At 33.6% G+C, this 12,644-nt stretch overlaps 1 protein-coding gene across 1 annotated transcript in view; it reads left to right on the top strand.

Annotated features, from left to right (window-relative positions):
* CFAP47 (cilia and flagella associated protein 47) overlaps window positions 1-12,644 on the top strand; it is a gene marked incomplete at its 3' end in the record, with an annotated part of 66,173 nt that overhangs the window by 17,261 nt on the left and 36,268 nt on the right. The window contains exons 5-16 of the mRNA XM_026091484.1: window positions 179-407; window positions 1,038-1,198; window positions 2,081-2,214; window positions 2,697-2,932; window positions 3,679-3,871; window positions 5,824-6,037; window positions 6,467-6,619; window positions 8,070-8,259; window positions 8,365-8,461; window positions 9,687-9,903; window positions 10,418-10,662; window positions 11,699-11,829. Of these exons, the coding sequence (XP_025947269.1) occupies window positions 179-407; window positions 1,038-1,198; window positions 2,081-2,214; window positions 2,697-2,932; window positions 3,679-3,871; window positions 5,824-6,037; window positions 6,467-6,619; window positions 8,070-8,259; window positions 8,365-8,461; window positions 9,687-9,903; window positions 10,418-10,662; window positions 11,699-11,829 (2,200 nt within the window). The remainder of the gene's footprint in view (window positions 1-178; window positions 408-1,037; window positions 1,199-2,080; window positions 2,215-2,696; window positions 2,933-3,678; window positions 3,872-5,823; window positions 6,038-6,466; window positions 6,620-8,069; window positions 8,260-8,364; window positions 8,462-9,686; window positions 9,904-10,417; window positions 10,663-11,698; window positions 11,830-12,644) is intronic.

The raw sequence follows: 12,644 nt of genomic DNA, 5'->3' as shown, positions 1-12,644 counted from the left end.
AAGTATTGAATAGTCAAGTATGCTTATTTTTGTGCTTGGCTTATCTACAGAAAGCCAGTGATTTAGTTTAAATGCTCTGGTGTGATTCAGTTTTCTATAGGTTCTAATATTAAACTAATTGGTTGTTTTTATTCTAACTTTTTTGTATGTGTAACTTATCTCCTACTGTTGCTGACAGAGTGGAGCTAGAAGGACGCAACTGCACTGAGTTATGGATCAAAGCTGTTGTGGTTGAACAGGTTCTTAAAGTTCTAGGGTTGCCTTGTGGAAATGAATTGAAATGCATTCATTTTGGATCTGTTTACTTTGGGTCTTCAAAGACAGAACAAGTATCTCTGTACAATAAAAGTCCAGAGTGTATGGACTGGGTAGCAGTGCTGGACGACAATGCCATTGGAGGAGAGATGGTAAGAAAATGGTGTTTTAGTTTTTATTTTAGTTGAAAACTTCTTTTCATTTCTACTTTTGCATTTTTGTTTCTCAAGATCCATGTTCAAGTATTGTTCACTGTGTCAAACTATTTCCTGATCATAGACTTACTGCAATTTCTGTTAACAAACAGAAATTTTACTATAATTTAACCTTTGAATTAATTTTTTCACATATTGCTGTTTAACCATGTGACATAGCATTAATCATAAGTATGTTGCCATATTATTCTGTGGGTAGCTTTACTTGACTTACGGGATTTGTCATTGTTTAGTACCAGTTGCCAAAACATATTTTGATTTTCCAAGATGCTCAACACTAATGGTTTCGCTTGGTTTTCTCTGACAGTGAAATGATCTGAGTGAGCATCATCTTTGTAAAAAGGACTTCAAAACACTGACATTAAATTTAAGTCTAAAAATTCATTAGCTGTGTAATATGAAACTATTTTGTGTTAAGAGCAACATGATGTCTTACTCCTATTACTTACATTATTATGTTTTTCTACTTGTTACACTTTCTTATCTTCAGCATGTGTGAGAGGAACCAAAAGTGGAAGTAGGACTGGCTGAACTGTTAATATATTCTGCATTTTGGTTATTTTGTAGGGCACAGATCTTCAGAAGAGTGCAGATGCTGTTTTACAAGACTTAAGCTTCATAAATAGAACCAGAGATCTAGATGTTTCCACCTTGATCTTGTGCATTCCCAATCAAGGAACCTTGCTACCTTATCAGAAATCTGTGATTACATTGTGCTTTAGTCCAACGTAAGTGCCTGATCCAAATTTGAGCGATAAAAAAGTTGATTCATCTAAACTACTCTGCAAATGGTTGTGTTAGAGGAAATCATTTTAAGTTAATGTCTTTACAGATTTTTTTTGAACAACTTTGTATGTATTTACATGTGTTAAAAGAAATCCTTGGCATGATAGTATAAATGAGAACGTAAATATGGTGAAGTGATCATCTGGGAGGTGTTTTATAATTCATTAAGGGTATATTTGAACCAGGAATTGGATAAGCTTGTTCTGGAAGAACAAGAATTTTACTGAATTTTACTGGATTTTGCGAAGGGATCTAATTGTAGCTGCTGTTGAATATGTCGAATCTCTAAAGATTGGTGGGAGACTCCTATGGTGTCAAATTAAGTGTTTTTTTCAGGACTGCAGATTTATTTCATAAAAATGTAATATTTCTGTAAGAGTATGGAAGAACAGATACTTCACTACCAAGAGACTGAAACATGTTGGAGAGCTTTCATTACAACAAAAAAATACTATACATAAAGGAACACTTCTCCTTCAGGCCAGAAAGAGAGAACATGCTCTTTTCATTTCCCCTCACTTAAACTCTGATTTATAAGTGATTAATATGCCTGTATTGTTAGTTTAGAAAACTATTGTGGATGTATGTGAATGGAAAAGATACCAAACCACTAATATCATAAGCATACAAATATTCTTAGGTTTAAATTTGTTACTCTTCCATTTTCTGAAAGGAACAATAAAGATCACATGCTTTAAGCTATAACAAATGCCAGAGAGTCCAGATTCAAAAATGAAAAATATACCTTGATTGTTAGGGTGTTTTTTCTTTTCTTTTCTTTTTTTTTTTTTTGGTCTTGTACTTCAAGATTGTGACTTTTGCAGGAAATTTAAAAGGGGCATTGGACTGGGTGATTCATCAGCAAAACAAGATTATGTACTGTTTCTGAGATTTGAGGCTGTTGGGAGAAAAGATGACTTTCTGCAGATCCTCAGTGATGATGATACACCAGTCAGAAGTATGTTAACAGAAATATACATACGGATTTTAAAAATGAATTTAATGAACTTGTATCTTTAATGCCTTTGCACCAAAAAACTGTGGTAACAGTGAGTAGAAAGAAGAGGGAATCATGCATGTCATGAATACACCTGCTGTCAGTGAACACCTACAACTTAATTATAAATGTACCTATTTAGGAAAAAAAGCCATCTGCCAGTCAACAGCAATGGTAATGCCAGAGTTATTGTGTATTTTCAAGTGAATGTCTGCTCTTCCTCCCTTTCATTAATGAAGGAGTGTAATATGTAGCAGGCATTATGATTGAACACATGAGTGTTCTAAGTTTATGGAAAATTGCACTATAAATCATGTTACTATATAACTGTATTTTGTTACTGCATCCATACAAACTACCTTATGACTTTTCTGCTTGTAAGCTAATATGTGTGTGTGTGTTTTTCCCTCCCTCCTCCTCTTCTCTCTCTCTCTTTAATGTAGTGAATCATCCTCATCACATGGAGTTAGCTCTGACCGGTTCTGGGCTTCCTGTCATGTTAACTTTCAATCCGGGACCAGTTATTAATTTTACAAACTGTTTCTTGGGCGAACAAGCCGAAGTTCTGTGCACACTCAGGAATGAATCTGAGTCACTTCCAATAACATTCAGCTTCCGGAAGACTGCCCACTTTAATATTTCTCCTGAAAAAGGAAAAATTAAAAAACACTCTACAAAGGTAATCTACCACTTTCCTTTAGATTATGTAGATATGCAGATTATATTACTCTACAATAGTCAGTGGTGGAATTTCTTGAAAGTATAACATAAGAACAAGTTCCTCTATATATTTGCAATATTGAATACTGTAGCCATGACCTTTAATGTAAGCTGAATGTATAATTTGTCCTCCTTATGTAGCATCATTGTAGGGCTCTTTGTTGTACTTCAGGAAGCACCAAGTATTATTTTGAATCAGAAAAAAAAATAATGTTAAGGAAATTTTACCCAGTTTTTCCCTAGCTTTAAGTACTTGATGTTTTACTGACTTGAGAAGGGTGGTTCATGCACATAAACTGTGGTAGGCTTCTTTTCAAAATTTTCAGTAAATCACAAATTTCTGAGTAACATAGTTTTGTCCTTAGAAGTAATGTTATGTCAAATTTAAGTCAAATATGGAGGCATCTGTAATTTCAGAAACCTGTAACTTAAGGCACTGTGGAAGAGAGAGAACTTCTTTGTCTGAGAAATGAGCAAGTAAGATTTGGCTGATGTTCTAATGTATTGCAATTTTATATTTCCTTATATTGCTAACTTAATGTAGCAGTTGTCATGTTTTAGAAGTTGGGTATTGAACAACTATCTTAAAAGTAACAAGGGCCCTTGTTTCAACAGGAATAAGCATGATTTTTTTAATAGAGAATTGCACATAATTTTTCTGTTTTCCTCTTAATGTCTCAGCTGCCATTTTTTTTCTCCCCCCAGGATGTGATGTTTTCATTTTCTCCACGTCAAATAGGAGTATTTAAAATGAAACAGGTCATTGATATCATTGGTACAGGACTAGAGGAAAATAATTTACAGGTCTTGAAGACAAAATCCTTTCACCAAATACATTTGAGATTCGTTGGGGTGTGCAAATCTAAATCAAAAAACATTCTATTCAAAATTAATCCTGGTAAGATGCTAAAAATAAAAGTAAAACATTTTATAAGTACACTTCTAATATTTTTAAGGTGAACTTTTTGCTGTTTTTAGATAGTGTTTTAAAAATAATCTCTCTTTTTAATTTGAAAATTAAGGGACTCCTCATTTGCATGAGGTATACCCATGATAGTATATTCTCTCTTTTCATATCCCAATGAGAGTTACTGTTTCTTTTTTATATGGCAACAAAGTATCTGACTTACGTTGATACACTCGTTTCTGTGCACATGCTCTCTCTCTCTCTCTCTCTCTCTCTCATTTTTAATGAAGTAAGTGAAGTATGCTATTTGTAAAATACTTGAAAGTTCTGAAAACCTTATGTATGTGTGGTAAACAGTTATGGCTTGCGCCTTAAAAAATACAAGTGTTCAAGTGTAAGGTTTCACCATAATTTTTATATATTAAAAGATGAAGACTTCAGTTTTTGGCAGTGATGCCATTACACAGTGCTAATATGTTTGAGTTGAAGGTAGTGAGAGAAGTAAAGCACAGAAAAAATTTAGGAATGATTGTCTATATATCTAGTAGCTATATAACTAATAGCTGTAGGTTAAAGGTTTAATGTAGCATTTAAGCTTTATGTGGATTTGAAATATCAAATATCAACCAATCTAAATATGTGTATATAATACTGCATTTTCTAGCAGCTCTAGATTTTGTATGTGTATGTATATATAAATATATATATATAAAAGCATGTATTTTTATATATTTATATATTATATAAATATATATTTATATTTGTTATATAAAAATATATTATATATTTATATTTTTATATAAAGTTTTTCAAATGCTAAGGGTTATTTACAGGATATTTCTTCCAGGGTTTAAGTTTACTGATATTTCTTGATTTCTTCCTCACACGCTGTTACCCTTGATGGCTGTCAGCTTTTCTAAATGCTTTCTTCTGCTGTTCGCTCTAACTTCTCCATTCTGCTCCTGCTCACAGGCTGGTGGAGAGGTTATGAGGGGTATCTGTACTACACTGGCTGCTGATACCCATGTTCTGCTTCCCTGCTTTATTGAAGTCAGAGTGTGAGGGGGGAGTCAGGTTGTTCAGGTCCTTATATAGATGGATTATTTGTTTTCCTAGTCTCTTCTCCCAGTCTCTGTGGATGAGTACATATAGTTATCTGTGTGTGTATTTGGCGGGGGGAGGAAGTGGGGAAAGATTGGAGTGAACCTCCTTGTCAACTGTTGCCTCCCTGAGCGGTAGAAGTTGCTTGTAGTCAATTCTATAGTTAGAAGAATGGAAAGTAATTTTTCATGTAGCCATTTTTGCCAAATCAAGGTTAATGTGTAGATAGGTAAAACCAATATGTTAAGTTTGGCTTATCAAGTTTTTTGGGGGGAATGTGGGGGGGTGTCTAATAATGGATCCTTTTTTTAATTAAGTTTTAATTAAGTGCTTTTTAAACATATATATCATATGTTAGGAGATATGAGCAAACACATGGACTAGTCTCGGTCATCATTTTTTCTTTTTATTAATTTTAATGCGTATATAGTTTTCTAAAACTAGCCTTCTTTTTTTGTTGCAATAGCATTGGTGTTTTTTATTGTTAGTCAATAGTGCTTGTTTGCACCCCTAAGATTTGGGACACTGAGGACAATGTTGTCACATGCAGGTGCAAGTCAAAGCAGGTCTGCAATTTCACTATGACACTGATGGACATAGCAGTGGTTGCTTGGGCTCTCGTATTTTTCTGCCTGTGATCTAGGCAAGTGAACGTTGTTGGCTGTGGTCTGAATGCTTTCCTCCCTCTTGTTTAGGAAAAGGTAGTGGGATAGATAGCTGTGATTGGGCTGCTGGGTTGACCATTATAAATTATCAGATACTTTTTTCTGAGCTAATACTTTGACATTTGTTTAGAAAGAACTAGTATAAGTGTATGTAACATGTTTTATTTGAATTTTAAGGCATAACACCAATGATTTCCAATTCAACTGGACAGTTTGTACCTGATGACACAGGACAGTGCACTGATATGGCACCTGTGGCAATACTTAAATCAACCCAAACACAAATTCATACTCACCAGATAAACAGAAATTATAAGAGTGATGCGCTTATAGCTTTTCCTAATGACCGCTCAGCCAGCATTAGACCTTTTGAACGGCATAAAAAGTACAGGTAACAAATTATGAAAATACAATATTTAAAAACAAATACTTTCATATAGAGTTAAATATTCATACTGTATTTTACTAGCAGATCAAGATCAGTTACTCATACAACACTGTTTGCTGTGTTTTCAGGCTGAAAACTTTTGAATCCATAGCAGTTGACTTAACCTCAAGCCTCTTACACATATATTTTGAGCCTCTCTTACACATAGATTTCTTGAGTTACTTTTTTGTGTGAAACTACAGATACAGCTATTACAGTTTTTATTTTTCACTTTTATGGCTGCCTTTGCAAGGTCAAATATTAATCAGCTATGATTAAAAAAAAAGTTTGCAATGAAATATGTATGTAGCAAAATCAATATATTTTCATTCTAACAAGACCCAAAATCTTTTTATATGCATAATGAAACTAAAATTCTCTTTAAATATTTAGGACTATTTTCACAAAGACTGAGAGATATAATTATGTAGATCCACAGTTTTCTTATACTGACTGTGAACGACTGGAAAAAGAAGCACATAAGGAATATTATGCAGATTACATTTATAGTTTGAGACAGCGTCGCTTACAGAAAGATGCCACTAGGTAAGAATTTGTTTCAAGATTTTAGGCTCATATGAAACAGTGTGTATACACATGCAGATTGACTTATTCAAGTCACCAGTCATATACTTAAATTTAATCCCATGCTGAAATGGTTATGGTCTTGGGACCTTAATTCATAGTGTATTGAAAAAACTTTTTGTTCAAATGTTTGTTTAGACACTTGAAGATCACTGACTGGGCAAAGTGTTTGGACAGGGGCATGGAACTTGAACTTAAAATAAATTTAAAATAAAATGCAAAGTTTAAATAAGAGCTGGTTATTGAAAATAGGAAAAATAAGATTGTGTTGGATTCTCTCTCACTCTTTTAAATTGTATGTATTTCTAATTGATATGTCTAGCTCATCCAAAAGTGATGAGTTCAATGCATGAATTATGGTATGATTTGTGTAATGTAGCAGGTATGTTAAAGGGTTGTATTGTCCCTCTAGCCTTAATCTACACAAATTTATGAAGTGAGAATTGGCTATATTTGGTTCCTATGGTGTGGGGCAAAAGCAGAGAAAACAAGACTTGACAGCTCTAATATTTTAAAAGTTTTATTAAAAGCCTCCAAAATAACAAAAATAATGCCATAACGTAATGTTAAGTTTGCAAAACCCATTATTTAAAAATTAGTAATGCCAGAAGGTAATGCTTGTAATCTTAATCTGCCATGTGTTCCGTGTACAGTATACATCATGATTCAGACAAGGTCTACAGAGATGGATTTTAAAAAAAAATTTTTTTTAATGCATGCACAAATAAATGGTTTCCTTGAAATGAATTGGGATTGTATAGTGGATGGGGCTGTTGTTTATATGAATGCAACTTGCATATTCGACCACAGGAGTGGAAAGGAGAATTTCATGGTTAGCAAATAAATTCCGGTGTTGTTAGGGAATTTAGGCATAATTTTCTGAGTACTTGCTGTGAAACATCTGGTAAGATGTCTGGAGGTTTCAGATATGGTTGCAGGTGAAATTGGTTGGAGTTGAACTTTGATCAAGAAAAATTAATTGTTAATTAGTCTGAAAAGAGGCTATAGGTCTTCCAGTTTGGATATATACAGTTAAAGGCTACTTGGTACTATTGGCATTTGTTAACTTTTAAGTGTTTAACTTTACAACTTTATTGTTCTTTAAGAATTTTTTTAGATATGATACAATATCTGTACTGCAGTAGCCATAACATTTGCAACCCATTTAGTCCTATTATGGTAAGCTTTTGCCACAAATATGCAACAGATGTTAATCCTTGCCTAAACAATACAGTAAAAAGACTTCTCAGGCACTTGATATACTTTTTTTTTTTAAGTGAAAGATAGTGAAAAATATTTAAAGTCTTATTTAAAGTATTTGTTCTATTTAAAAATCTTAGATAGTTTAATGTGTAGAACATAGAATGTCCAAATTTCTAGATTTCTGTACTCTTTTTTTTCTCTCTTATAGGCAGTTTAATGCTTATAATAATTCTGTGAACATAGGCCTTAAACCAGCAGAAGGGCTTATTTCACCAATGATCTCAATGACAGATTTTCACAAGGAGGAGCTACAGCTCAAAATGCTTCCTTTAGATGAGAATTGCCTATTGACTAGTCGAAAGTTGGAAGCAATTGGTTCTAAATCCTCAACCAAAGAAGTAAGTTAAATGCTTGAGTAGTAATGTAAGCATAAGGTGGTTACTGTGTAACAAAGCATAAGAATTTTGATTCTACTCTGAGAAAATGTTTTGTTGTTATTGCAGATTTGGAATGGGCTTAATGCTGAGCCAACTTCTGCCCAAGAGAAGGAAGACTGTAGCTTAACTTTGACACCAAAACAACTTCATCAGATACTCATTGGTAAGATTTCACTTTGGTTACTAAATACATGTAGTTGTTATAAAAGTACTTATTTATAGTAACACAATTTATGTTCATAATTGTTCACCTTAAATAGAACAAAGCTTAATTCAGTGGTAGTTTAAAGTCTGTATTAATGTTTAACTGCAGGCTTGTACTTCTCAGACAAGACTGAAGTATGGCTAGCTATGGACAGCTTCCTTTAAACTAAGGTCTGTTACAGGAAATTAATACATTATGGTATGAGGGCCACTCATACTCTTACGGTTTGTTTTTAGGTAGTATCTGGAGCAGCATTAATATCAGCAAGGTTCATGGAGGTCTTCAGAATGTTTCTGGGGATTAACAGAGAACAGTGATACCTCACTGATGTACAACTTCTTTAGGATCCTTAAAAATAATTTCAGTAGAATGCTCTGTGATGGGGAGTAACCCCTTCTAAAACCTGTGAGGGGACTCATCTGTTAAATACATTTGGTACTAAAAGCAGATTTTTTTCCCTCCTTTGTGCAGGTCATAAAGCTTATTTTCCCCTGAAAAATTGCTTAGTAGCAAAGCCTCTTTGATTTTTCATTACTTTTTTTTTTTTTTAATTTCTTTTTTATTTATTTTCAATGAAGCCAGAACAAGCTAGTGTAGTGGTGTGTGTTGATATACTTGGGGAAAGGTGCAATAAAATAAACATTAATATAAAATACTTAAGTCTTCATAAGATGTTTGATTAGTGCCATGAGTTATAAAGTTTGCAAAACAGCATAAAGATTGGTGATAGCAGTAAATCAAGTAATGAGGTCATTTTGTCACCATCAAATCGCATGTGATAGAACCAAATAAAAAGTTATCTAGATAAGCTATCAGTGACTTGTGTGTTGACTAGTCATTTAAATATCTGATTAATAAAAAGAAAGTATTAAAGACATTAATACTTTCAGATATTAGCACATTGCTTTTCCTATTTTAATAGCTTGCTGTCAGGTAGACACAGAATTAAGATATAAATATTGGTACTGAGTTTTGAATTGTAGTACTGAAAATACTCACAGTGCACACATGGCATTTAATCCCAAATTTTAGTTTGAATTTGTTCCACTACAGGTTTGCTTTATCTGACTAATCCTTTATTTTGAAGAACTTAATGTACTGATAAAAATTTTTTATGATTATGCTTCCCAACATTAAATTCTTACTTTGTAATGTTGAAGATCTCATTTCATATATATTCCAGGTCCTTCTACTATGAACTTTGGTGATGTTTGTGTGTCCTCGACATCTGTCAGAAGACTGCATATCATCAATAACTTGTTGGTTCATATATGGGTACAAATTGAGATTGAAACTGATGAGTTACAGCAGACGAGTCCGTTGTCTCAGGTGGTGCCTCCTCTTTCAAAGACTTATATTCCAGTAGTATTTGAGACAAACACGCTTGGGATTTTTCGAAAGTAAGGCTCTTACATTTGTCTTGATTTACATATTTACCTTGTGGTAGGAGGATAAAGAAACATTTCACATTGTTAGTTTAAACTCCATGTAATTATGATAAGTGTTAATGGTGCACATTCATTTGCACTAATATCTCAAAAATTAGTGCAGATTCATGATGCAAAGTTTTGCTAACATAGTGAATGTTTCTTAGGGTTGTGATTAAAAAAAAAGTATATACGTACGCATGTCTGTCTTGGCAAAAGCCTGGTATTGCTATAGGTATTTCAGGAAAAAATGGTGTTAAAACAATGTATGGAGTTAGTTATTCTTTGGGAAAGCAAAACTTTCAGAAGGTTTGAGTTATATGCAAAACGATTACAGATAGCATTCTCTTGTCAGTCTTAACATTGTGTGTTCACACTCAGTTGTTTCATTAAGTTTTCTTGCTAATGATTATATTTTATATACATTTATTTTGATGACCACATAATATGTAGAGAAATAATTTTTTTTTTTTTTTTTACATTACAGGTCTTTCACTTACACAATAAACAACAAACACACTGGGCACATGCTGGTAACTGCAAAAGCAGTGTCTGTTGAACTTGAGCTGTCTGCAAAGGAGCTGATTCTAAATCCTATTCCTGGCTATCTAGCAGAGACAGAATTTCGAACAACTGTCAGAGTATACAATCGCAGAAACCATTATGCTGAGTTTTCTTGGAAACCTGTAACTACAGATGAAAAAACTTCATTTTCGATACGGCCAGCCAAAGGTATAGTATGCAACTGCAGTGTATTTGCACGTATCTTAAATGTGGATAATGTCAAATAAGACAAACAATCAGCTGATGCTACAAACAGTATTTTTAGCTTAGAGTCAACATCAGTGTAACCCAAAAGTAATTTCAGATCAGAGAGTGTTTGTAACATAGCAACATTCCCTGTATAAACCCCAGCAATGTGTACTGGCTCCAGTTTGCTGTTTCTGTGTCCAGCAAACAGCTCTTATGTAATCGTTGTTCTGAGCACAGGTTGCTGATATCTAAAAAGGAGTGAGGCAGTTATTTACTGGCAGTTAGTGGCAGCATTATAGCTCATAAGGATAGTAAGTTTTCCAAAAGCAATATATGAATGAAACTGCTAAGTCCGTGTAGACAGTGTGTAGTGATACAAATGAAATTCAGCCTATAGACTGGGATTATTTTCCACTTGTGTTATGGAACAATATTTGTTGGATGCACTTGAGATGTGAGCTTTTACCTTCCCTATTAAAGAAAGTGTTCTATCTAGAGTATGTTGGAGCTTTCCTATTGAAGAACTAACTGCTAACCAAGTAAGCTGAGTGGGCATAATTCAATACAAATATGATTTGGCTGGATCAGGAGCTTGGTGTGACCTGGTTCTTGAGAATTAGGATATTTTTTGGTGATACTAGTTCAGAATCAATTGCAGTCATGAAAATGTGTATGTTCCTTCCTAGAATTATTATTCCACAAGAAAGATTGTCTGTTCTTTTTTTAAAAATGTTCTCCTTAAATATTTGAGTAATTTATGAATAAAAAATACTGATGAACTTTGGATGCTTTACTACAGGATGCTAATAAGATGCGATTATGCAACTGTTGTGAAAATTCAGRAACTAATCTTACTTAACTTGTCATGTTGTTCAACAATTTAAAATGTAGGTTTAGTCTTCCGTAATAGAAGGTCATTTGGAGTTAACATGCTTTTGTTATTTGTAATTATACAGTGTAATTTGATGGTTGAAATTTATATGCTGCAATGTGTAAACTGTGCAAATTTGGTTAGGCTTTGTGGAAGCATATAGAGATCTGGAGTGTGAAGTTGTTTGGCATCCGGCGTTCCACGCTCCAGAAGCAGGAGAATTCAACTTGTGTGTGCATCAGGGAAACACGATCAAGTTGAAATGTTTTGCGAAGGTAATACTTCATTCAGCAGGCTTAGAGAACAAAATGTGTTATGTTGTTTAACAAACAACTTCTTAAATATATTTCTGTGATTGTATATTCAAAAAATTGATTTTAATTTCATATGCTTTTCATTTGGCATGTTCATGAAAATACTGCTCCAAAGAAATGATGAAGAGACAAAAAGATACTTTGCCTTTGTCTTGCTCTCAGATTCAGTTTTTGTCTATTATTTTTCTTCCCCATGATGATATACTTCCTTTGGTACCACAAGTGAGTGGTTCTTGCTGTGACATTAAGCTGTAAAAGAATTGTTCTTTTTGGCTTGCTTAGTTTAGTAGAACAAAGGTTCAGATGTAGTATGATAGTTGTTTAGAAAAACGTTAAAGGGAAAAATCAAGGAGGAGAAAAAGTGGTATATTTCAAAGTATGGTAACTTCATGTTAATGATTCTGAATTGGCTGTAATGAAGTTTTTACTTGTCATTTGTAGATATTTTCTGATCATTTGAAAAGGAATATTCTGGGTATAGTCTTGCAAACAGTGGCAGGAAGAAGCCCACATTTTAGGATGGAGTAAAATAAGCAGTAGAAGGAACCCTGTCACAAAATAAGACTCTCCAGAAATAAGAAATTAAACTTATGTGAATCATTTGGTATCTTATGTTATGTACCAGGGAGTGTGAAGGAGACTGGATTGTTTTTTACTGTGTTCTACTGGCGACTTGCTCTAGGATTTCCATTTTGGGAGCCTAGAAGTTTTCTTTTCTCCTTTTGAATGTGCTTGTGTTCTCTTTTTATTAAGCTTTTTTCTTCCTTTTCTTCTTC

This window comes from Apteryx rowi, unplaced genomic scaffold (assembly GCF_003343035.1).
Source record: "Apteryx rowi isolate R43461 unplaced genomic scaffold, aptRow1 scaffold_905, whole genome shotgun sequence".
NCBI classification, from domain to species: Eukaryota; Metazoa; Chordata; class Aves; order Apterygiformes; family Apterygidae; genus Apteryx; species Apteryx rowi.
Note: the sequence above shows the minus strand (reverse complement) of the source record. Positions and strands in the feature narration are given on the sequence as shown.